At 40.7% G+C, this 25,633-nt stretch overlaps 2 protein-coding genes across 4 annotated transcripts in view; one reads left to right on the plus strand and one right to left on the minus strand.

Annotated features, from left to right (window-relative positions):
* On the plus strand, nucleotides 1-20,426 carry slkb (STE20-like kinase b). The gene is made up of 18 exons (XM_046401638.1): nucleotides 1-1,000; nucleotides 3,403-3,567; nucleotides 6,358-6,406; nucleotides 6,605-6,754; nucleotides 8,404-8,476; nucleotides 8,664-8,858; nucleotides 9,075-9,156; nucleotides 10,082-10,213; nucleotides 11,006-11,770; nucleotides 11,869-11,999; nucleotides 12,271-12,394; nucleotides 13,464-13,643; nucleotides 15,092-15,221; nucleotides 16,640-16,764; nucleotides 16,868-17,059; nucleotides 17,180-17,305; nucleotides 17,442-17,555; nucleotides 18,243-20,426. Exons 1-18 carry the CDS (start codon nucleotides 851-853, stop codon nucleotides 18,387-18,389), a joined length of 3,030 nt encoding a protein of 1,009 aa, XP_046257594.1. The 5' UTR covers nucleotides 1-850; the 3' UTR covers nucleotides 18,390-20,426.
* Nucleotides 19,896-25,633, minus strand: part of LOC124065794 (collagen alpha-1(XVII) chain-like) — a 20,832-nt gene continuing 15,094 nt past the window's right edge. For 2 of the 3 annotated variants that reach the window (XM_046401572.1, XM_046401581.1), the window contains exons 40-53: nucleotides 25,506-25,622; nucleotides 25,270-25,401; nucleotides 25,091-25,180; nucleotides 24,285-24,410; nucleotides 24,115-24,189; nucleotides 23,843-23,980; nucleotides 23,626-23,766; nucleotides 23,242-23,403; nucleotides 22,986-23,132; nucleotides 22,602-22,751; nucleotides 22,341-22,490; nucleotides 22,127-22,207; nucleotides 21,872-21,916; nucleotides 19,896-20,835 (exon numbers count right to left, since the gene is read on the minus strand). In XM_046401572.1, the coding sequence (XP_046257528.1) occupies nucleotides 20,786-20,835; nucleotides 21,872-21,916; nucleotides 22,127-22,207; nucleotides 22,341-22,490; nucleotides 22,602-22,751; nucleotides 22,986-23,132; nucleotides 23,242-23,403; nucleotides 23,626-23,766; nucleotides 23,843-23,980; nucleotides 24,115-24,189; nucleotides 24,285-24,410; nucleotides 25,091-25,180; nucleotides 25,270-25,401; nucleotides 25,506-25,622 (1,604 nt within the window). In that variant the 3' untranslated portion in view covers nucleotides 19,896-20,785. The remainder of the gene's footprint in view (nucleotides 20,836-21,871; nucleotides 21,917-22,126; nucleotides 22,208-22,340; nucleotides 22,491-22,601; nucleotides 22,752-22,985; nucleotides 23,133-23,241; nucleotides 23,404-23,625; nucleotides 23,767-23,842; nucleotides 23,981-24,114; nucleotides 24,190-24,284; nucleotides 24,411-25,090; nucleotides 25,181-25,269; nucleotides 25,402-25,505; nucleotides 25,623-25,633) is intronic. The other variant, XM_046401590.1, reaches the window with a different exon arrangement.

Consider the following 25,633-nt stretch of genomic DNA (forward strand, 5'->3'; position numbering starts at 1 on the left):
TGATGGTGGCCGAAGGACGCACTAACGTTGTATGACAACGGACAAGAGCAAGCAGGCAAATACTTGTCTTACATGCAAATAAGCTGTAGCACAGCAGCAATACTAGAGAAAAAGTCCCACATAAACTGTGTTTGGTCTGCTATACAGACGAGGGCAGCAGAAGATTGAAATTACCCCGACAACTGTCGAGCACGAGGAGCACGAAGAGAAAGAATCGGAGGCACGCGCACTCGTGAACGCGCGCACACACACACACTAAATCCGCTAGATTACCAGCGTTAAACCCTTTCCACACAAATGGAAAGATGACTGTTTTTGCCGTTTTTGCGAATGTTAGTGAAGGAACCTATTGTACCTGTTTTTATCCTCAAGGAAACTAATGAATTATTTTGTGGAACACAACTATTTTGAAGGACGCCTTACTCATCTTTTTTTTCTTTTGGTTGAGAAAGAGCCCTACGGGGTTGTCGGGCCAACGGGTCGTCCGGAGTTGGAACAACGGCTAGCTTCCCGTATTAATACATTGCACTTAAATGAAGTGTTATTTTGGCGGATGGTAGATGCGAGGACACGTCTAGGTTAACCTTTAGTTATTATTTTGGGGGTTAACAATGACCCATGAAGTGCGAAAGAACTGGTCTGTAAACTGGCCACAACAGTGTCAAAGGCTAAGCTAGGTTTGGATCTTAACTAACTACTATTATGAAAGCTAAACGCTCTTTTGACCACGCGAATATATCAGTACAAAGACTTAAGCTAAAGTAAACTATTCAAGGAACCCGACAGTACTTTGGGGTTTTAAAGTTTAATTCATTTGTCACCTTTATAATTGAATGACTCAGGATTCAATATGTCATTTTTTAATTTCCGTAAAATATTTAAATTGGGAGCTGAGAAGAAGAAGAAACAGTACGAACACGTCCGCAGAGATGAAAATCCAGAGGAAATATGGGAGATAATCGGTGAATTGGGGGACGGAGCATTTGGAAAAGTGTTCAAGGTAGGTAATGTCTCTTTCAGAGCTGTTCCTCTGCTTGCTCTGTTGTGGTAAACTGGCGTTACCGTAACATGGACTGTGAGTCTTTCCTAGCCTCTCTATATCCAACAATCTGCTTTTTGCAGCGTGACACAGCATGCCAGCAGTGTCCCCTCAGTCTTGTATTGCTTTGACCCACCCACCACCTTCAAACCAATACACCAGCCATGTGACAGAAGTGGTGTCAGATATGAAGGCTGAGGTCTCTCTTTACACCATGTTTGCCTTAACCCTGTCCCCGTCAAGTTTATTTACATGAGACAAACATCCAAATGTCATCTGATCTGCACATTGCTTGAAGCTGATCTCAGGTGGACAAGTTTACATTATCTTGGCCGTATACATACAGATGTAAGCAATGGCTAGACCTGTCAGAATTGTCATGTTTTCAAACCTGGAGAAAAATGTACTATGAAGATGCCGGTGAGTCATGTTTGCAGGGCTTTTCGGGCATAGAGCAGTTCCAAGTTCTTATAATATTTAATCCAATCTATTCTACATATTTCCTCCTGGACTACTTTAGAGGTTCGCTTTTTTTTGTTTTGATCCTTGTGCTTACATTGTAGCTGTACTTCAGCTGTTTATAGAAGCTGCAACAAACTAGCCACATAATTCCCCTTTTCCATTTTCAGATAGCTAACCCAGTGTCAAAGAAACCCTCTTGTCATCATTTTAATAGTGCCATTGTTTGGTTTGACCCTAATTCATAGCTGGGGCCAGAAGCTTAATTTTCATGAGTGACAGTAAATTTTATCACACAGAAGGGCTAATACCAAGTCTGATACCAGCATGTCTTTGTCTAACCAGTACAGTTCACATGCTATTTTCGGACACTGAAATAGTTTAACTTACCTAATATTTCATGCCTTTGTATCATATTTAAATTGAACTGTATCTTCTTTTTTTTTTTTTTTTTTTTTTTTTAAGAAGAATCAACTTTTATTGGCAGTATATATATTTTTACATACACATACTGAAATTGACTTCTGCATTTGACCCATCCTTAGTTGAACACACATGCAACACCCGGCAAATTACATGCAGTGAAACACACACAGGAGCAGTGGGCAGCGTCAAGCACCCAGGGAGCATATTGGGGGATTAAGTTCCTTGCTCAAGGGCACATCAGCTGGGTAATGAGGGGGGGGAGCATTTTTTGCATTAATCACTCCACCACACCCAAATTTTTCCTGCCCGTCCGGGGAATCGAACCGGTGACCCTCCTTTCACAAGCCGCTTCTCCAACCTCTAGGCCACAGCTGCCCAATTGCACAATTATTAATTCTCAAACTGCAAATACTTACAGAATTCTAACAGCAAGGCTCATGTGAATTAGATCTGCTGTTCAAGAAATGAAAATGTATCAAAATAGACCCTTTATCATCTTTACTGAGTGGAAGCAGTTAATGTATGGCCCACCTCCAGTGGCCCTCCCTCATCAAGCTGAAGACAATCTACAAATAGTAAATTGCAGTGTTATGTTTATATGTCTGGGCTCTGGGCCATACCAGTTGTAATGTCCCATAGCGCTGATGCTTCACTGAGATAGTCCACGCTATTGATTCTTAGTGAAATATTAGCTGCCTGCTTTAGTTCTGAGTGTATTTTGGGTTTTTTTTTGTTTTGTTTTGTATTTTTTTTTGTTTTTTTTTTTTTAAATAGCGTGTATGGCTGACCACAGAGCATGGGTCGCCAGGAAGTGGCTGCATCCCATATCGCAGTGGCGACTTCATTGAGCACATCCTGCCCACAGAGAAGCCAAAACAAACAGGCAAAATGTCCACGTTAACAAGACGTGTTTCATGTTCTGCTGTCTAGCTCTGATCTACAGCAAAATAGAGAGTGTTTATTTGCTGTTTTAAAGCCCCTTAATGACTGGTGGAGGTGTTTGTTGCGGGTCAGAGATCAAGACTAACATAAACCAATTTTGGTAGGGATGCATGATATTAGCTTGTTGCAGATGCTAATACCGATTTACATACACATTTTCTTCCACTTAAGTGTAGAGAACATCAAGTCCTTCCTGTAGTGGAAATTATTATGTCAAAACACATCATGATGGCCCACTGGCAGATGCAGACATGCAGTGCTTTTCAAAATGTACACACTGGCCCATCTCATCAGCCTGTCACACTGACGGAAATGGTCGTTGTTGGTCCATGTTGATGTTCCATTTTAAAGCCTTAATCAGCTGATACCGATTTTGTACCAGTATTATTGTGCATCCCTAAAGTGACTAAAATGAGAATAAACACATTTTCTGAACTAGATCAGAGTACAAGACAAGAAAGACTCAAGACGGTAAGTTGAATAACTGCACGACTCCTTTAGCCATACAACAGTCTAATAACATTCTCATCCTACAGGCTCAAAACAAACAGACGGGCATCCTAGCTGCAGCCAAAGTTATTGACACAAAGACAGAGGAGGAGCTGGAGGACTACATGGTGGAGATTGACATCCTGGCCTCCTGTGACCACCAAAACATTGTCAAACTTCTTGACGCCTTCTATTACGACAGCAAACTCTGGGTGAGTCGAGGGCAGAGCTCTCATCATGCTCCTCCATATTTCCACTCAAGCAGTGGAAAATGATGATCTAATACAGTATTTTGTTTAAGCAAAGCTTCCTTCTGAAACACAAATTAGACCAATTTGTGCTTGAAAGTAAGGCTTGAGTATCCAATAAATGTTTTAAACAGCATAGATTTAGCAGTCTAAAATTTGGACAAAGCAAGGGCGAATGTGGTAGTAAATTTCCTCCCACAGCAGATCAGCGCCATAAAACCGTCTTTTTTGTATGCTCTGTATGCCAGTTGTTGTGATAATGACAGTATGGGCCAAGAGCGGACCCTGACATTTTATCTGTGCCAGTTTGAAGGTATTGTACATCACTGTACTGTTATTGCAAGGTTTCTGCAACATGTGCAAGTTCATTTCCTACTGTCATGTTCTTATCAAAATTTGAGGCCAAAGTTCACCTGAGCAGCAGAAACAAGAAGCTTTTAGAGCTGTTAATCATCATACCAGTTCATAATCCATCCGCTTTTGATATCACCTTGTTTTCAATGCCTCCATTTTTACTGTAGTCAAAAAACACATGTATATTTGTTGATCGTCCACAACTGTTAGTGTGCCTATTCCTTGCCACACAAATTCTGAATTTATAGAAGTATCACACCATTGGCGCATCATTCTTGAGCTAGAATAAATACTGACTAGTTGTGTAGATACATTGCCTTTTACCTTGACCCTGGAGCAAGCTTGTGTCAGTAGATATGGATTATGCCCAAGGCCCACAAGAGGGAAGTTTTCATGAATAAATAATCAGGGTGTGGATGTGTGTGAGGAACTAAGTGACTGAGGTAGATTACAGTTCGATCCAACCTAGTACTTTAGGAGTTTTTCCTCTTTCCTATTATACATGGTATCTAACTATGCTAAGCAAGTAACGCATTTGCCATGGCAAAGGATATTTTTGCAATTGATGCCAAAGCTTGACATTTCTTTTCAAAATAAATACACCTAAAAATAGATCATATATATTGTACAAAGACAGATTTAGAAACAGGGCGTGTACATTATTGGAAGTACCATGCCTTGACTTGTGTGAGTTAGTACACATACATCTGAAACGATAGTCGGGTCTAAATGCTCATGATTACCTGAGTATTTGATGTCAGTGCATTTCATTGAATGCTCAGCCCTTTTCCTTCTCATTGTCCTCTTAACAATGGCCATAGCCAAATTGAGGTTGTCTGTTGATTTTTATCTTGGCCTGTGTGGCACCTGTTCGTGCAAAGAGGAGAGAGTGTCTAAGACATTTCTTCCTGGAGATAAAAGGCTTCATTCCACATAATCCCAGAAGGGCTGGGAAATGACTTACTTTATTGCTGAATACTAAATTGTGTCACCTGTTGAACTTTGTTTCCCTTTTTGCTGTGTTATGCTACAATGTCCGTTACATAGCAACAGTTTTTAGGTTATGATGTTGCTGGTATTTTCAACCTTTTAGCCTTAAAACATGTGGGTGAGATCATTTAGAGATTCACATTCCTTCTCTTTATGAAGGGATAAGAAAATATGTGGGTGCATGCCTCTCCGTGTGTTTGAGTGCATGTGTCAAATAAACAAGTAGGAGAGGAAGCCACAGCCCTTGCCCTTGGTTCCTCTCTGCCTGCTGCCACTCTGAAAACCCACTGTGGAGGCCATTGTACAACAGCAGAGCCATTAAAACAACAGGACGCCCACAGAGAAACACTAGAATGGTGTGTGTGTTGAATAGCCAAGACTGTTTTGAGACTTGAAGCATTGTAAGTCCTGTAAGGGCTTTGTTGTTGAAAGTAGAACAGTCTTGAAAAGCTCAACTGAATAATGCAATATAATTTTAACTTTGGTTTATAGTTGCCATTATTCTTTATAAGGAAATAAGCTCTTTGAAAGATTTTGTTACTTGTCATTTTAAATGCAGGTTGGCCCTTAAAACGTATGGCCTTAACCAACAAATCAACCACCCTGAGTTTCTCAATGGTTACAAAATTGCAAAATTGTGGCTTTACTTCCTCTTTCTTAATGTGTGATATTTGGCCAACTGTTCCCTAAATCTCAGTGTAAAGAGGAGCATTAGCCTGTGCTATAAGGCTAGTCTTGTGTCCAACCTTAATAAAAACACTACACCACATGCTTTACCTAACTTACCGCCATAATCATACTCACCTCAAACTGAGCTGCTGCTGTGTCCATATAAACTTTAATCCTATTTACAGAATAAGACCTAAGTCTGGCAGTATAGCTAGCTAGCTAGCTAGCAGCTGTGTGAAACCTTTTCCACAATGTGGCCCCAACTGGGCCAATCCTCTTACGTCAACAGCCATACTGAAGGCTCCTAAATGCCTTAAGGTCTCAAAGTGTTTCATTCACGCAGGCTAGGTAGAGGTTCATTCTCAAATTGCCTTAGCCAAGTGAGTAGGTAGTGTAAATGATGATACTGATGGGTCCCTTTGAGTTTTGTACGTATACAGTGTGTGTATCAGCATAGCAGATACATGGAAGCAGATATTTCTCTCTGAACTTGAGAACCATCCAGACTATCACAATAGATTTGAGAGGTCGCCGAGTTCAACCAGGGCATTACTGCCTCATGAATGGTCTGCACTCACCTCTGTTTGAAATGAAATTTGTGGAATAGCTCATTGTTATTCTTTTTAATAATAATGAAAACGTAACAAAGGATTTATTTTTTGCTTGCTTTTACATAAACAAATACCTGTTTTGGAAATGTTGAAAAACACACTGACTCTTTGTTCCTTCCCTTGTTGGCAGATCCTCATTGAGTTCTGTGCAGGAGGGGCTGTGGATGCAGTCATGCTAGGTGAGTCAGCATTTCCACTTTGCACAGGTTGTAATGTCAAAAAGGAAACTGTTCAGAAAGCAGCACTAAACTAAATTATTGTGTAGACCGCTCACACACACTGAATATACCTTAACACTTACCGTCATCTCATATTAGGTTGCTGCATTAGTTTATTCCACTGTCTAAAAAAAATGTGTGACTCTCATCACCTTACAGAACTGGAGAGACCCTTGACAGAGCCTCAGATCAGGGTGGTGTGTAAGCAAACTCTGCAGGCCCTCATCTACCTCCACGACAACCACATCATCCACAGAGACCTGAAGGCTGGCAACATCCTTCTCACGCTGGACGGTGATGTCAAGCTGGGTAATAGCAAAGTCAAACCTTGTTGTTAACATCAGACAGGGTCCTTACTGACTCTGTATCAATCTGTCTCCTATAATACCAAGAATTTGTATGATTACAGCCCTTAATCCACTGATACTTAAATTAATATTGTAGGACAAGTGGAGAAAACTGTTATCTGTGTAATACATACAGGGTGTTGGAGAACATTGAGAGCTAGAGTGAATTGTCCACCAAGTGTTTTCAGTTATGATATTTATTTTGCTTTACTTGGGTGTTGGGTCATAAATGAGTTCACAGTATAGTAATGTGGGCTGTATGCCTTTGGGCAGAGTATCCATATTTTTATTTTATGTTTCCATACTATTTAAGTGCTGGAAATAGCACAGGAATGTACTGCTGACAGTCTGTGCCATCCATTTAAAGCTGCTTTCCCACATGCAGCCCAAATACATTGTTGGGTTCAGTTAGCTAATTATGGTGTTGATTTTCAGTATCTACACAAGTCTCTCTATCTGAAAAACTGTGTTGAATTGAGGCATTATGTCATTTCATGTAGATCAGAACAACATTTCTGACCACTTTGAAGTGTCCTGCACTCATTGTTTAGCTCATTTTAGCAAGAAGCTTAAAAGTTCACCTAATCCTTCTCATGACATTACACTGCATGCATGGAAAAAAGAATGTTGTGCCATTTGGTTGCTTTGCTCAGAGTTCCACTGCTCTTGTTTTTACTATAGAAGATTTCCAGAATAACGCAGCCATAAAAGTAACTGCCTTTACAGTTTGTTACAACTGGGGTTTTATTTTTGTAGTTTTTGCCATTTTTCCTACCAATAATAATAACATGTTAAATAATAAATGAATTATCATCAATTGTCATTATTACCCTGGTTATTAGAACTGACACAAGAAAGCCAGAGATGTCCTGTATTGTTGTATCAAGGACTGGTCGACATCCTAACGCTGGATCCTACATTTCCCATAATGCAGCTCAGGAGCATGTTTTGTTCGAATCAGAGGTTTAACATCCAAAATTCCAGTGTTTGTAGAATACAAAAGCCATGCAACATGAAAAAGTTAATAATAGTAGAGCTCTAGGAGCTACAGCTTCCATTATTTGACTAATGGCTAAGGATTTTAAAGTACTTTAATTGCTTCTGTGAGTTGTTCTTGCAGAGCCACAGAAGACGTTATATGACCGTTTTCATCCGCTTAATCAATAGATTTCTTTGTGGCAAGTATACTCATCTTGAAATCAGTGGAGAGTAAATGCAAGAATGCAGCTTACGTGGAGGGTTATGAGTCACTGCTGGTGGATGGAACAAGCTCAGTGAAATAACACACAACATACAGTTTGTCCAGTTACATAATACGCACACAGAGGTGTCTATGCATCTGTCTGCTGGAACACTGAAGAGCCATTCCTCTCCCAGTCCAAGGCATTATGTCATCGTACATAATGACGAGTGTTATAACAGCATGTGGTTTCTTGGGTTGTGTTACTTTGTGTTCATTTCATGCACAGAAGAGATCAGCAATTGTGCCACTTGAGTGTAAAGTTTTTCATTTTGTTCTTGTGGTTTATGGGCCTCCATCTGGAAAATAAATGATGACAGTGGTGTTTTTCTGGCTAATTTGTGGTTTGCCTTGAATCACATGTCTTCCAGCTGACTTTGGTGTGTCTGCCAAAAATACCAAAACGCTGCAGAGGAGAGACTCTTTCATTGGAACACCTTACTGGTCAGTGTATTATAAAACAAAAAATGTTTTCATTGTCAATAAACACCCTTTTCTCATTTTTGTGACAAAATTGAAATAAGTACACTATTGCTCCCCCCCCCCCCCTTTGCTTTACTTTCACAAAATACAGTTAATATCCATAAACTCAACATTTGTTTTCAATGTATTCCCCCTTGTTTCCTTCCAGGATGGCTCCCGAGGTGGTGATGTGCGAGACGTCTAAGGACCGTCCATACGACTACAAGGCTGATATCTGGTCCCTCGGGGTCACCTTGATTGAGCTGGCGCAGATTGAGCCACCCAATCACGAGATGAACCCCATGAGAGTCCTGCTGAAAATAGCAAAGTCGGATCCTCCTACCCTGATGCAGCCGTCTCGCTGGTGAGTCACAGCGTGCACCTGTATCGGTCTATGAGGAATGAGGAAGAAGCAGTCTTAAGGTCACTGGTTTCAGTGACCGTGCATTAGTTTTGCATAAATGCTTGCCTTCGTGTTTTCTTGACACTTGAGCCGTGCAGACATCCAAAGCTTTTTGTTTTTAAATTATGCAACACCATATTCAAGTCCGTGCTTTACCATTCCCACTCCACCCTTAAGGTCCCCAGAATTCAGTGATTTCTTAAAGCGGTGTCTGGACAAGCATGTGGACAGCAGATGGAGTGCGGCACAACTGCTACAGGTACCTTTCTTTTCAGCATTCACACAACTTGTTCGCTCAGACTCTGAACCCCTGTTTTCCTATCTATCAGTTGCCTCAGCCACGTATCTGGCCATTTAAATCAAGTGATAATCCTTGTTCCCCATCCCATCCCCATGTAGCACCTGCCATTCAGAACGTAAGTAGTACAGTCCTAGACGACATCTGTGTACCTGCTTGGTGTCAGCTACTGAACCGCGTGTCCTGGCAAGACTGACAACTCATCCCTTTGTGCTCGAGCTGACGTCAGCAGTACAGGCTTTTCTTTTTCCATAGGGTTTAAGGTGCTTTCAAGTCAGAGCCACTTACTGACAGAGAGGCAGTCAGGACACATTCGTGCACGCACGTAGGAAATACTGCGGCTAAAGGATTGTTGTTGAAGGATCGCCACAGAGGAAGACTCAATGGGCTTGAAAATACAAAATAGTGTTCTGCCACCAGTGAAGGTTTTGATATCAAAGAAGATGCATATTCTCAGGCCAGCGATAACTTATGTACAGCAGATTTCTAAGCCAAAGAAGGTGAGGCTTTAAAGAGTTGTATATGCTTTGTGTGTAGTCTTATCTGGATTTGTATTAATGAAGTTTACGAATCGATTTATTTACTTGTTTATTTGTAAGTCCCTCACACAGACAGATGAAAATTCCAAAGAGGAATAGCATAACCAAAGGATGCAGGAAATAAAATTTGAAAGATTTACTTGTGTCTCATCTTGTCCCCCAGCTGTATTTTATATAGTCTGTTACACTGTGAACAGTTTATACATGAAAATCTGTCTAGTCTTTCCTGCCAACTTAAAGTGCTTTTATTGGAGCAGGTAAATTAAGAGTTTATCACTGCAAATGCTATGTATTGGCAGCTAACATCATATCTGATCATGTTAGCTCTCTTTTTGTCTTTTACACAGCATTCATTTGTGAGCAATGTATTGGACAGCAAGCCACTGAGGGAGCTTATAGCTGAGGCGAAGGCTGAGGTCACAGAGGAGATTGAAGAGCACAAAGAGGAAGAAGAGGAGGAAGAGACTGAAGCACATCTGGTATGTAAACACTTATGTCTGTTTGCAGAGGTTTGCTGGAAGAATTGCGTTGTTGATGGAAAAATGCAGCTGGGTAGTAAAGTGATGGTGCATTCCTAATCCAGTAATATATGTATATATATATATATATATATATATATATATGTATGTATGTATGTACATATGTGTACACATAGATGCATACATACAGAGAGTGATTGGGGTTGCCATTAATTATTGCTCATTAATATGCTGATTATTTTCTTGATTAGTCACTTAAAGATACAATATGTAACATTTTTTTCATTGAGAAACAACTAGACCTTTGTTATATGTTTAGTCCAGTTGTATTCTTACATTCTTAGAAATATTTCCAACATTATTCACAAAAATTGTACACATAAATACATTGCATCATCCTTGACCAGATTTTCACCAGCACTGCTGGTTGTTTTACGGTGAAAACAACAGCACCCATGATCCTCGCTATTTCATGACATCATCAAACTATGTCCTTTGTTATTGCTTTGTTTAAAAGACCCCTGCTGGTACAAATTGCATACTGCATGTTTAGTTTGTAGTGTGTATTGCAGTTACCCAGAATGCAAATTGGCCAAAAGATGTTAAGTACTCTACATTGAAAACAAGGAAGAGCATTAACATTTTTGCATGAAAAAATGCTTTAAAATGATGAATCTATTATCAGAATCTTTGACAGCCATTGGTCATTACATCAGTGCACCCCTATTGTGTTCTTGTTGGAGAAACCAACAGTCCTAAGTTCTCTCACCATCACTTCTACTTTTTTTTCAGGGCCACAAACGCGCTCCGTCTGATGTCAGCGTTGCCAGCTCAGAGGATGAGAAGATTCCCCTCTCTCCCTCCATCTTGGAATCAGTCCCTGAGAAAATGGAGCCAATTCTGCCCATGCCCACACCCACTGAGCTTCCTTTGGTCAACCATGTGGTGAACACTAGTTTTGTGGAGGAACCCAGTGCCCCTGCACCTGGGCAGCATGTGGAGGAGCCTTCAGACACGCCAGCCGAGGAAGGAGAGGTAGAACAGAAACCAGTGGAAGAAAAGCTTCCAGAAGCAAGAGTAGATGTTGCCTCTCCAGAACCAGAGCCTGAACCAGAGGCGCCTGCTAAGGAAATGCAGCAGCTGGAGATTGCCGTTGAGGATGAAAAGGAAGTGGACACGGCAGAGGTTCCAGCCAATACAGAGGCTAGCACAGAGAGTTCAGAGGTCACTGAGGCTCCCCAGGAAGAAAAGATTGCCATCGTAGAACAATCAAATGCACCAGAAGAGGAGGAGGAGGAGGACCAATACAAACACCTAAAGGTGACATTGACACTACCAGAGCAAGATCAAGTTGTTGCAAGAGAGGACAATGGAGAGAAACCCACAAAGATGAATACACAAGATGAGAAGGCAGTTCCAGACAAAGCTAAAGATGAAAAAGAGAGAGATTCCGATTCGGGGAGTGGTTCAGCTGCAGATAATAGCAGTGTGGACCTCAATCTGTCTATCTCAAGCTTTCTGTCCAAAACAAAAGAGCGTGGATCTGTTTCTATACAGGTAACTCACACAGTCCACACACACAAATATCAGAAACTGTGCTATAGCCTTCTTTGGCTACAGATACATCTCTAATCCTGTCTTTCTCGTTTTCCCAGGACACCAGGCGTCAGAAGAAGACGCTGAAAAAGACTCGCAAATTCATTGTGGATGGAGTGGAAGTTAGCGTGACTACATCAAAGATCATCACAGACAATGATACCAAGAATGAGGAGATGAGATTCCTGAGGTATACACCTGCCTTCATTTGCACACACCATTGGCATCGGTTTTATTCAAATATTATGGAAATACATTACCCAGGAACCTTAACGTACAACCTCACTGTGTGGCATTAATGCTAGTGCTGGATTCTGTATATGACCATTTCAGTACTCAGTTACAGGTCATGTGTCCTCGTGTGAACTCCTTTATGCTGAAAAAGAATTAAAATAATTTTCTTTTTTTCTCTCTGTCTGTCACCACCTTTGTACCTCCCCTCTCTTCCTGCATTTGTCCAGGCGACAGGAGCTGAGGGAGCTGCGTCTCCTGCAGAAGGAGGAGCAGAGGGCTCAACAGCAGCTCAGCAACAAGCTGCAACAGCAAAAAGAACAGATTTACCGACGCTTTGAACAGGAGACCACAGTGAGTCATTCACCTCCGAAATGAATCCATTTGAGCTCACAAAGCCCCTAATTTATAGTGGTTCTCCAACCATTACCCCTGCGTTTACCTAAACTTTTTCTAAACCAATTCTAGTCTTAGCCCCAAACCAGTCTTTGGAAAAATTGACAAGTGGTCTCTTTAAGGTTGCCACAAAGATAGAAGTACAGGAGTACACACACATTCCCTTTAAACTAAAAATGACGCTTAAACTGTCTGCTTTATATCTCTTACCAAACCAGTTTTGGCTTCAGGTATGGACACAAAGCCAGAATTATGGTGTCTGTTTTAACCATTTTACTTCATTTATTCTGTTGAGAAAAAAATCACCCACAGACACATTAATGGCACATTCTCCATAATAATAATAATAATCACAAATGATAAAATATGAAGCAGTTTTTCTTTAAGCAGCACAAAATTGTATATAGTAAAGAAAAGGGGAATATACATAACAGTCATTATCCTGAAAGAATATGTCAACCAGATCTTATGGAACACTCCTCCTCTCGTCAGTCATAATGTGTTTGCCATTTCTTTCAACCACAGATACAGCTTTGTTTTCCCACACTTGTGAGATTATATTTTTTTTGCAATCACCTTTCTAAGCAACATAGCCATTTTTTTTTCATGCTTACTGGCAGAGGATAAGGAGCTTGTTGCTCTAAGAATAGCTATGAGCAGATCAGTATCCAGTGCTTCCCAAAAGTGAAAGGCATAGTCGTATTACTGTGTGAAGGCTGCCTTGATTCTCTGTATGTTGTCACCAGCAACTGTGCGGTTCATTTTCTTTATCTTTACTCATGCAGCTTGGTGCATATTGTATATGCCTCGTGTTCCTTTGAAAACTGAAGGTTGTAGTCAGATATGTTTTAAAAGTGACACATACAGCTATTGGCCTCTCAATTTTGTGTGAGTCATTCTTTGATTATCATTCTTTCCCCATCTACAGCATATTCCAAATGCCTTTCAAGCACTGAAAGAACAAAATTGCTTCGTCTTTCACAACAATTTATTTCCTTGACACGATGAGACCTTCTGTGTCCTGCAGGGTAAGAAGCGTCAGTACGACCAGGAGGTGGAGAACCTGGAGCGGCAGCAGAAGCAGACTATCGAGAGGCTGGAGCAGGAGCACACCAACCGGCTGCGAGACGAGGCCAAACGCATCAAAGCCGAGCAGGATAAAGAACTCTCCAAGTATCAGAACATGCTGAAAAACCGCAAGAAAGAGGTTAGCATTTCTCTCCCTGGCACTTCACATGCCCACACGTAGACCCGTAGGAGGATGGGATAGCTTATTAAGTTCCTATTTATAGAAAGTTATTTTGTATACTTAGACACAGACGCCTCTGATCTGTCTTATAAGTGTTTACATAACCACCCTTTAGCTCTACAGATCCTAAATCCGTCTGCATTGCCACTTCTCATTCACTTTCTCACATGGAACTAATCCATCCACAGCCGTTTTCTCATTTTATTCTGTCTGTTGCTTATGGCTGCCCAGACACAGGGCAAACAGGAAGTGGGACTTTCTTCAAAGCATGTGACAAACGCTATCATGAAACGTTTTAAAGAGGATATTATCCAAGCCCCACCAGCGGAGGTAATGAGGCCTCGCTTTGCTGTGAATTTTGAATTTTGATACGCACACTACCTGTGCCTCTCAGCTCTCCTCAGTGTGTCTTTTTTTCAACCTTTTTTTTTTTTTTTTTGAAACAAACTTCAAACTGTGTGAGGGTAACATGCACAAATTGCCATTTTTATAACTTGTCTTTACTTCCATATTTTCCAACTACATGAGTTTGCAGTGCCCGTGCCACAGGTTCAGAGTGTGCTTTTGTGTGCGTAGCAGTTAGTGCAATGTCATGTCATGATTCAGTCCTTTCAGTGGTCCTCCTCGTGCACCGTGTGCACTGCTCCCATACAGGCTGTAAGTGAAACCCCTGAATCTGGCCTCTTTCTTGTGTCTCTTAAAGCGTGACTCATTACTCTTGAGACTACATGCGCTGTCTTTTCTATACATGAGCACCTGCAGGTGGGCCAGCGTCGAGTATGAAGTAGTACGATGCTATCAACCGCTCTCTAATGTGGTCACACAAATAAATTTCACCTGTTTTCACCCACGTGTATTCTTCTCCAAAGGATCAGTAAAAGAAGGTGCCTTAATGTTGAGTACTGACAAAGTTTTATAGATTGTTCCTTGTGTTCTACCTTTTCCATAAAAGAACATTCTATAGGGTGATTTGTAGACATTTAGAGACATTTAGAAATGTTGCAAATGTTTTCTCATATCACTGAGTGCTACATCAGCATGTAAAATGTCAGGATCATCTGAGTTAGCTGAGCCAAGTAGGTCGGATTAATGTGACTGACAAGCAGGTGAAACAGTGCTTACTGCCTCTTGTAAACTGTCTGGTTCATCAGCTCAAGCCGAGCTTAGCCTGAAGTGAACTTGGCACCAACCTCAGAGCAAACACACTAAAACCCTCGCACACACTCATAATGTCTGTCCTGCTTGATTTACTTCACATACTCTGTAAATGTGAAAGTGCTTGTCATTGTGGGTGGATTTTCAGTGATTCGTTGATTGTGCCTTTCTCAGACTCTTTGTGTATTTTAGCTTTGGAGATTAATACCCGGGCTTGATTTCATCATGTTATAATCCCACCCTTCATCCAGGAACAAGAGTTTCTTCAGAAGCAGCAACAGGATCTGGACAGCGCTCTGAAGAAGATTATCCAGCAACACAAACATGAGCTTGCCACAATTGAGAGAGACTGCCTCAACCACAAGCAGCAGCTTCTCCGAGGTGAAAAAAAAAAATCGACAGAAATATAATAATCATTTAGAGTTGAGTAAGTTGAAATAAGTATCCAATACAGAAGGATAGAAACACTGATCTGAAGCTCAGTTCTGAGGCTACTCTGTGAATTGTTTTGAAGCAACTTCCCCTTCTGGTTTAAGCACCTCCCACTTCCACTTGAAGCTCAACAATTTAGAGTACAGATAATTTAGTTGGATCAACAGATATATAATCAGGATAGAGATAATTGTGTACTTGCATATCCCTACAATAAATAACAAGAAATTAAATTGTAGAAATAAATTGCATACATACAGACATAAATGCATGCATAAATACAATAAGGTTTATATAAATGAATAGGGCTCAACACATGGTGGCAGATGCCCAAAAATGGTGCAAATGTAAAAAAGATACACAAGTACTGTAAGTGTGTTTATATCAACAATGGATCAAATTATTGTCTGTAATGCTGAAGAGATCACACCCGCTGAGGATTATAAAGCAGTTCAGGTGTGTGGAACATTTTAGCCTCTGTTAGTTTATTGTTTAATGTTTGTGGCCCACAAGCACAGCTGTCATCAACCTTATTTACAGCAACTTTGATAAATTCACCATATGCTACCTACCCAACAGCAAACAAGGTTAGCAATCAGCTGTGAGCATAGTGGAGCATTTCCTTTATCCTTGAGACTTGAATATTTTCCTATGAGTAGGTGGAGACCAAAGCAGAACAAAAAGAACAGTGATTTTTTTTTTATATATATATATATCATACCATAAAGACATAATACCACCATCCTCTACGGTAAACCTCACTTGCTTCTTACTTCAAACAGGTTTATGCAAAAATCATTTTCAGGTCCTCTTGAGCTAGTAGCCAATGTTTGTATTTTTTCAGTCACATCTCAGTATGTTACAATACTGAGCATGAAGATTTCATATGCAGCTAACTCCCTTTGGAGGCAGACTGCCTTTCTTCTAACATCGACTGCAGCCTGTTAGCAGTCAGCACTGGCTGGGACTTAATCCCATACTGAATGTGCCAGGAGCTGCACAAACAACACTTCTCAGAAATGCTCACTGAACCAAGTCACGGGTGGTTGTTGCTGTGCTTTAGAAGCTTGTAAAAGGCTTTGACCGGGAATAGAAATTGTGGGATAGTTCAAGCTTTAAAGCTGAAAACTCTGTGTTGGTTGACATAAGATTCTCAAGCATCCAGCCATTCACTTCTAATGAGGTAATTCAGCCCACAACTGTTGTTCTTAGTGTTCTGCTCAATCTCGTTTCTCTCCACTGCATACCATCTAGTAAAGCAGAATGCTCTTAAAATGAGCTATAATGTTGAGGAGATATTCTTGTGAATGGTTCTTCTGTGTAATCATTTAGCTTTGTCTTTTGTTCACTTGTGTGTCTCCAAACAGCACGCGAGGCTGCCATGTGGGAGCTGGAAGAGCGCCATCTGCAGGAGAAACACCAGCTGTTCAAACAGCAGCTCAAAGACCAGTATTTCATGCAGAGACATCAGCTGCTGAAGAGGCACGAGAAGGTACGGGCTGGGTTTTACATGCTTAAGTCTTCTTTGATTATTCCTCCAACTTCAGGATTATACTCTGATATGTTTTGTGTCTGTTAACAATTAACTTGTACAGGAGATGGAGCAGATGCAGCGCTACAACCAGCGTCTTATTGAGGAGCTGAAGAACAAGCAGACACAGGAGAAAACCAGACTGCCAAAGATTCAGCGTAGTGAGGCCAAGACCCGCATGGCCATGTTCAAAAAGAGCCTACGCATCACCGGAGCTTCCATCACCCCTGAGCAGGAGAGGGAGAAGGTCAAACAGGTGGCTAACTAACTTCCTCTGTCTTCTGTTTGATGGAAAGCCAAACAAAACGCAAAGAAAGCGCAAATTCCTTCAAAGGATAATAGCATGTGAAGCTTAATTTTGTTTGTTGTTTTCCAGTTTGGAGCCCAGGAAGAGAAAAGACAGAAGAATGAGAGGCTCCATCAGCATCAGAAACATGAAAACCAGATGAGAGACCTGCAGCTGCAGTGCGACGCCAACATCCGAGAGCTTCAGCAGCTGCAGGTACAGATGTTCACAAACATCTAAATTCAACTTTGATTGTTATCATTCACTATTCAAACGTCATCTTATTTGGCTTCAAATTTCAACAAAATATTAGCCACTTCATGTACACAACCTCCCCGTGCGTGTGTTTCAGAACGAGAAGTGCCACCTGCTCATCGAACACGAGACGCAGAAGCTGAAGGAATTAGACGAGGAGCACAGCCTGGAGCTGAAGGAGTGGAGGGAGAAACTGCGACCCAGGAAGAAGGTACGCTATCACTTACACATGGCTGGTGACGGCAGCCAGCTGCGTGCTCGTACCGAACATCAATACTCCACCTGTACTGTCTCAGAATTCTTATCATGATGAGTTAGTCATGAGTTAGTTAGTCACAAATTCATTGTATTTTCATAGTCACAGATTTGATGAACCTGTCAGATTTTTTTGATGCTCTGGGGTTAATCACATGATAAAGACAAAAGGGTTACTCAGATGTTCGTCAGTGAGGTGTCAGAGCTCTATACACAGATGTAAACTTTACTCTCTCTGATATCACAACTATCAAATCAATTTCCTGTCTTAAATGAAATGTGTTAATTATTTATACAGTTAAACATCAAACAAACATCAGAAATCAACTTGATTTTTTTTTCCTGTACATCTCTCAGCATGGTCACTCATTTCATACGTCAGCATAGCAGATCACTTAAGTCACGTTTTAAGTGCAAACCTGTGATTTACAGTCACAGTGCAGCAGAAGCAGTCACACACTGATCTGCAGCTAATGTTTTGTGTTTGTCCAGCTCCTTACCGGATGAGAGCTGAGGGACAGTTTGGTTGTTTGATCTGCAGGGAGCCACGCTAAAACACTGAAAGCTTTCCATTAAAATGCTTCCTCGGATATTTTGAAAAGGGCCCGTATGAAACCAACATGTTTTCATGTGTATCCTGCAGGCCTTGGAGGAAGAGTTTGCCAGGAAGCTGCAGGAACAGGAAGTGTTCTTCAAGATGAGCGGAGAGTCGGAGTGCCTTAACCCCTCCACCCAGAGCCGCATCTCCAAGTTCTACCCAATCCCCAGCGTCCACTCCACCAGTTTCTAGGAGAAACCTACTTACACATGCAGAGACATACACACCTGACAGTAAATACTGAGCCTGTGCTGCCTTACTCTCATCCTCTGAAAACTGTTGGAGGGTGTTAGAATCGTTTCTCTTTCTGGACTTTGTTCCTCAGTCTGCAGCTCTGCTCTGCTAGACCTTATTCTGCTCAGTTTGTGCTTTTTTTTACACTATTATAGTCATTTCAGATAGAATTATGAAGGAGATTTTCAGATTGTGTGTTATGGTCAGCACCTCCAAACCTCTGAAGTGAAGAAGCTCTCCGTACAACTTTCTCCAGTGCCTGTAGAATTTGATTATTTGGGCTTTTAATTCTAAGCAATTTATGATAATTATTTGCTGCTTAATTGTTTGCTCATTTAGACATTTGCACTAATGAAAGGATAGCATTTTATACCGCTTAAACATAATTTTGAAGTAATTTGGTTAAATATTAAATAGCAACCTTATAGGATCGTGAACTAGAATGTATTTCTGATGAAGGAGACAGAGCACATTTTTAATATCACACTTGTTGAATGGAATGATGATACAGTATATTTTTATTACTCCACATTTCTCTGTGCTAGAAGTTCGGAGATGAGATTAGAGGTTAAAATAACCAGTCTAATGCACAATTTCAAAGCAAACTTCAGGAATTATTTCCAGCAAATATGATTCCTTCTTTCCAGGCTTTGTCTTCAGAATGCCTTCCTGTCTCGAGCATACGTCTCGAAATGACTATTTAGCAACAAGCAGAGGTGGAAATGTGTTTGTTGCAGTAGAGGAGATGTGGTGTTTACACAGAGACAAAATGATCACTGTTAACTGGACACTAAGGAATTCAATGTGGTGGCAAAAACAAAGACTGTTGAACAAGCATTTATGTACCTGTTTGTTGGTCTGTTTTTTTCGTTTGTTTGTTTTTTAGGTAACACCACTTTATTGTAAAACAACAGTTACATATCCATAGGAGCATTATTCAGGGATGAATACAGAATGCAATGTTCCAATGATGTCCATTACATTCTGGAAATGATGTAACATTTTAAAGAGTTTCTGAGGCCGAAGTGTCACAAAATTCACTCAGCAAATTCACACCAACCAGCTTCCAGTTCGGTGAGTTGAAACTAAAATTCATCTCATCAGCACTTACAGATGATGGTGATGATGATGATGGTGGTGGTGATGATGATTAAGCCTGTTTTGTATTTGCTTTGGTTTTCTTCTTACGCCTCCTCATAAGGTATTTTGCTACCAGGTGTATCATGGCTAGTCTTGCATGGCTTTTCTTTTTATTGAAATGATACTGTTTTTTATTGTCATGCTAGCTAATAGCCTTAATACTTAAGCTGTAAAAGCTGTAAGGATATACTGTATACCTGATATGACCGCCTGATCACAGGTTTATGCCAGCTCGCCAATTTGCTAATGTTCTGTTCTGACTTCATGGAGCATAATTACAATTTTAGAATTACTGTGACTGTATTCAAAGAAACAAAAATGGAACCGTTGTAACAGCAGTTTTTATTATTTAGGCTGATGTGTTGTTGCAGTTTTAAAAACAAACAAGGGCCTGACTGGTTTAGGCCATCTTGACGTCTGATTGGTTCATTTTATCATTTCATTTTCTTTATGATTGGCTATTGAGAGTTACAGTTAGTTAAAGGTATTTAATAACTCAGCTGTTATGTACCAAAAAAAAATGCTTTGGAGTGCTGTGCACCTTTTACAAAACTTTTCTCAGTAGCTGTTTATATGGAGATGTAGCAGCCTCACTGCAGCATGTGTGCTACAGCTCACTCACTCATTGGAGGTTTGCAGCATACAAAAATAGAATTCCAAAACAGTCCTGTCAGTTCTTGTCCTATTGGTGAGTTAGATTCTACAAAAAAAAAAAGTGATTCAATTTTGAATGTTGAATGAAAATACATCGTCAAAATCGTTATGCATTTAAAAAAAATAAATGTATAGTTTTTAGACTGCCTGTGTAATGTAGATTTTCATTTTGCTGTAAATAAACATTTCCTCTGTACTAAAGTTGTGTTTAGTCTTTGATGAGATTCCTTACAGTAATACACTTGTAATTATCTGACAGTGATGAAAAACTATAAAATAAAGCTTAATTATGAAGTATGAAAAGCTAAGAGAAAGAACATGTCATTCAACCCACATAATAAAAGAGCTCACCACTTTGAATGACAGCCCTTGATACAGTGTTTTACATAAAATAATCCAACACTATACATAATCCCTGATTTCACATAGAAATACAAAGTCATTAATCAAAACACGTGAATTGATGAAGATCATCCATTTTGTGGATACAGTAACAAATTCCACATATATATTTGTGTGTGTGTGTGGAGTAAGTTACATATATTTAGGTAAATTGGTTCTTAAACACCAACATCTCTCCTTGTCCTTCTTGTCATCAGCGTGAATTCACCTGAAAGACAACAGAGTTCGACTAATAGGTTGCTTAATGTAAGCTGCTTTGTTCTAACATGGGGAAGTCAGTCAAGTAAAAGGGATCATTTTAATAGTACAATATAATAGGTGTTTGCTTTTGACCTATGGCCAAGCAGTAAGTTTCAGTTTTGGCCTCCCTGTTCTACCACATTCAAACACATTAAATTAAACATTTAAACTCTTAGTGTTCAGAACCCCTTGCTTCAAATTAACTGATCTTGGATAACATGTTGTTAAGCTATGAGCCTGTTAATGCTCATCCTGCTAATCCTGAATGAACAAATCTTTAGAAAGTATTCAAATTTTGAAATGAAGCCAACATGAGTACTTAGTCAGCACTTACATGATTTGTTCAAGGAGGAGCACAGTGGTGCAGTGGTTAGTATTGTCACTTCTCACCAGGAGGGTCTGAGTAATAATAATTTAAACTTAAATGTGTTTTTGATTGACTAGATCATTTTATTGTGTATCCCAGTTATGTATGGGTATTTAACATCCTTCCATCCATCCATTTTCTATACCACTTATCCAAGCTGACTACTGGCAAGAGGACGGGTTCACCCTGGACTGGCCACCAGTCAATCGCAGGGCCAACACACAAAGACAGACAACCACACACTCTCACACTCACACCTAGGGGCAATGTAGAGTAGTCAATTAACCTAATGTGTTTGTTTTTGGTATTTTGGGAAGAAGCCGGAGTACCCGGAGAAAACCCACACAGGCACAGGAAGAACATGCAAAGGTTTTAACATTTAACTGTGAAATCATTATTCTAGCAACAGCTATCATTGTATCAGAAAATGAGTTCATGCGTGGGATTCTCCTTGAAAAGACTTTGATTAAGCCTGCACTGTTTGACTGAGAGTTGATGTTCCTCTGACAGCAAAGTTAGCTCAACTTGAGCTGAAATCCAGTCTTGTATCAAATCAACAACAGTCAACACTCAAACTGAATCAGTGGCACATGTATGAAGAACAGGGCTCAGTTCCTGACATGAAATGACAACTGACCTCTGTCACCTTTTTGTCCTTCAGGTCCAGGAAGACCTCGTTCACCTGTACCCACACAAAGTAGAGTGCTTTGAAATTTATGCTTGTTATTGACTACAAATACCAGACACTATTTTTACAGTTATTAGCTATAAGCTTTTATAATATAAGAGATTTTTAAAAATTAGCCAGCCAAATCTTTTCCATGCAAAATAGTTCTGATTCTGCTTTCCAGTTTTAGTTCCAATTGGTTCTTTTTTTTTTTTGTTGTGATACCTTTCTCTCCTTTTGGCCCTGGGTATCCCATGTCCCCTTTTTGTCCTGGTCTCCCAGGCGGCCCCACAATGGCTCCATGTGCTGTCAGAGGACAAATTCTGCTGTTAACAGTCATGCTGACATGCACTTACACTCTTTAGCTTTTTCATAGTTTTTTTATGTATTGGGCAAATGTGAGTGCAAACGGTAAATGGAGTGATAAATGGAGTTTTACTTTTGATGTATTCCACTAAATCAGTGATGTTTGCCTGGGAACCAAACAATCGGCTGTATCCAGGGGGACCTGGAGGACCAGGCGGTCCTGGTGGTCCTTGGATGACACGCTCATTGTTGTCCCATTCAATGTTACGTAGCAGACCGTGAGCTGGAGGGAAAAAAAACAGACATAAACAAATAATGTCAACGAGGACCTCTACCAGCAAGGTTTTCCAATAGATTGATTTGCTGTTTGTGACATCATAGTAGAATTGCTTACATCTAATGTATTCTAACAGATCTGTGGTATTTCCATGGGAACCAGTCCATTGGGTATATCCAGGGGGACCAGGAGGGCCAGGTGGCCCTGGAGGTCCTTGGAAGACACGACTGTTATATTCCCTCACAATGTCATGCAACAAACCACGGGCTGCAAATGAGAAAAAATTCTGTGATGGAAGTGAAAACTTTCCTGTCATTGGTTGTACAAAGCTAAAATGTCAGACTGGCATAGAGTGATTTAGTATCATAAACAAAAACATTTGACAACGCATAAATTTTGAGTGTAAGATGCTAAGAATTCAAGGCTTTTCCCACTAAGCTTTGAAGACAATCACCAGAGGACAACATAACTTTGCTTTTCATTTTGCACATATCAACTTACATTTTATGTATTCCACCACATCCACAACATTTTCACGGGAGCTAACCCATAGACTGTGTCCAGGTGTTCCTGGAAGTCCAGGGGGTCCTGGAGGTCCTTGAACAACACTTTCAGAGTCTCTCACAAGATCACGGAGAAGACCATGGGCTGCAATGTGGACAGCAGTCAGGTAAGTAGTAGGAAAGGTTCACAGAAAGAAAGGATGTCATATGGTGGTGTGATATGGTTGCTGACAAACTTCCTCTGGATCACCTACTTTTGATATAATCAGTTACTTTGACAGCCATATTGGAGTAGTCTTTAGAATCCAGGTTCCAGTTTCTAGCACTGGCCTTGCCTGGCTCTCCCTTGCGTCCTGGGGGACCAGGAGGGCCTGGTGGGCCAGGAAGTCCAAGTATAGCTCCTCTTGAACCATCACCTGTAGACAATACAACATACGATGACTTCAGAAGAAGCAAGTGTCATATGTGACTATAATGATGACACATTATTGAAGTGACGATGTCAGGGGATGTCCAGAACCTGGATATGTGCAGTTGGGATGGGGTTTTCAAAGAGTCATAAATGTTATACATTTTAGCTTTAAAGCTAAAATTCTGGAAACTTCTGTACTTTTAAATTGAAATTTCTTTAAACTCACTCTTGGTGTATTCTTGTTGTTCTGCCTTGAACCTCTCTCTGTTGGCATGCTCAGCATAGGAAACCATTCTGTGGATTTGACCAGGGGGGCCCTCAGGCCCAGGGGGACCAGGGGGCCCCGGTGGGCCCCTGAAGGACACACCTTTGAAAGACAATGGAATAAATGTGGATATAGATGGAATTATTCATGAAGAGGTGAAGTAAATGTTTTGACTTACTTTGCAGATAGTCCCGAATATCTGAACTCATGTAGTTCCCAACTCCTGGAGGGCCAGGTGGACCTTGTGGACCTTGTGCACCAGGGTTACCTGGAGGACCAGGAGGCCCTTGAGGACCCACAAGTGTCTGATACCCAGCTAGTTGGAGAATGAAAATGAACATCTGTTAGCTTGGGAATGCTACTTGAAATACTCTGCATAAACTTAAATGCTCCAAGTTCAAAAGCCTGATTTCATGGTGGGAGTATTAGTGTTATTATTATGTTTCTTACTTGATAACAAGTTTCCAGGAAGACCAGGAGAACCAGGAGGTCCTGGAGGTCCAGGGGCACCTACCACACCCCTCTCTGGTGAAAGACAGACCGCACTGTCAATCACATTCATGTTCTGTCAACAAACAGCCTTCTAATAGGTAGCCTGGAGGTCCCTCTGTAATATTTACCATTAATGAGGAGGAGCACACGGTCAGCCATCTCTTCAGTGCTGAATCTGTAGCTGCCAAGGCCTGGAGTTCCAGCAGGTCCTGGTGGACCAGGGGGGCCAGAAAGATGTCTCCTCACTTCCTCTCCTGGACACAAACACATTTGGCAAATAGTCGCAAATATACAAGAGGTACATATCATAATACCACTTTGATAAATATGAAGAAATCAAAAAAACAAAAATGTACAGATGCTCTAGCTCTTTGCCAATTACATAACACAGATCATTAGACAAACATAAAGCAAGAGTATACCATTCAGAAGTATGCAAATTTGATCAGGAAAGTCTTCATCACAGGCACAGCAAATTCAAACCTGTACAACTCATGTAGCTGACGTTTCACAAAATGATGAGGAAATTAGGCACTCGTGAATTTATGTGTCATCGAAATTTTAAGGCCGCAAGTGAATCGTTTTTTTGCTTAGAGAGGTCCCTTACTGAGCAAAATGATCTGGAATTGACTATGGAGAAGACATCATATAAGTTCAAGTTTTCAAAGTTCAAAGGTTAATCTCTTACAGTAACAACATTTATAGTATTGCACCAATCATTTGCTGTGGCTTAAGTGTCATTCTTTTAACCTCATCGCAGTTGTCTTCTCCTAAGAATTATGAATTGAATGAACCTTATGATGTTTTCCATCAAGGTCGAAGAAAAAGGTTTCAGAAAAATATAGGAGGCCATTCCACCACAGCATATGTTTCTGCCACTGCAAGGTATGTCATCTGTCAGGAATTTGGGGATTTTAACTACCTTACAACTTACGTTGTAAAAGGTTGATGATGTCACTGACAGAGATGGAACCAGGTGGACCAGGAAGGCCAGGAGGACCAGGAGTCCCATCATATCCTCTGCCTGGGTAAAAGTTATATGGAGATTTTCACTGTTCGAAAAGCATTTCTCATGTACAGACACAAGGAACAATAAATGGTAAATGGTCATACTCTGGATGTAAGCTATAACTCGGCTGGCCACATCATCCACCAATCTGTCTCCTCCAGGCCCTTGAGTCCCTGGAGCCCCTGGAGGACCGGGTGGTCCAGGAGGTCCAGCCAGGTACTGTCTGATGTCACCATCTGCATGTTTGAGACAATTATGACAATTTTGTCTCAAACGTAACTATTTGTTTTATTCAATTATAGTGTTACATAAACCGAAGTAAATAAAAAACAAAGCTTACTCTGAAGGTATTCTGCAATGTACAGGCCCACATCCGTTGATCCAGACCCACTCCCATCTCTTCCAGGTGGACCAGGTGGTCCAGGTGGGCCTGGAGGGCCTGGTCTGAATGTGCCACCTAGTACAACA

Source organism: Scatophagus argus, chromosome 2, assembly GCF_020382885.2.
Source record: "Scatophagus argus isolate fScaArg1 chromosome 2, fScaArg1.pri, whole genome shotgun sequence".
Classification (NCBI taxonomy): Eukaryota; Metazoa; Chordata; class Actinopteri; family Scatophagidae; genus Scatophagus; species Scatophagus argus.

Bases quoted from the DNA above. Each gene is read 5' to 3' on its own strand.
- slkb (XM_046401638.1), top strand. From the start codon at position 851: ATGTCATTTTTTAATTTCCGTAAAATATTTAAATTGGGAGCTGAGAAG. The intron at 6,755-8,403 runs GTAATAGCAAAG...CATGTCTTCCAG, and splicing joins GGACGGTGATGTCAAGCTGG to CTGACTTTGGTGTGTCTGCC. The intron at 13,644-15,091 runs GTTAGCATTTCT...CCCTTCATCCAG, and splicing joins TGAAAAACCGCAAGAAAGAG to GAACAAGAGTTTCTTCAGAA.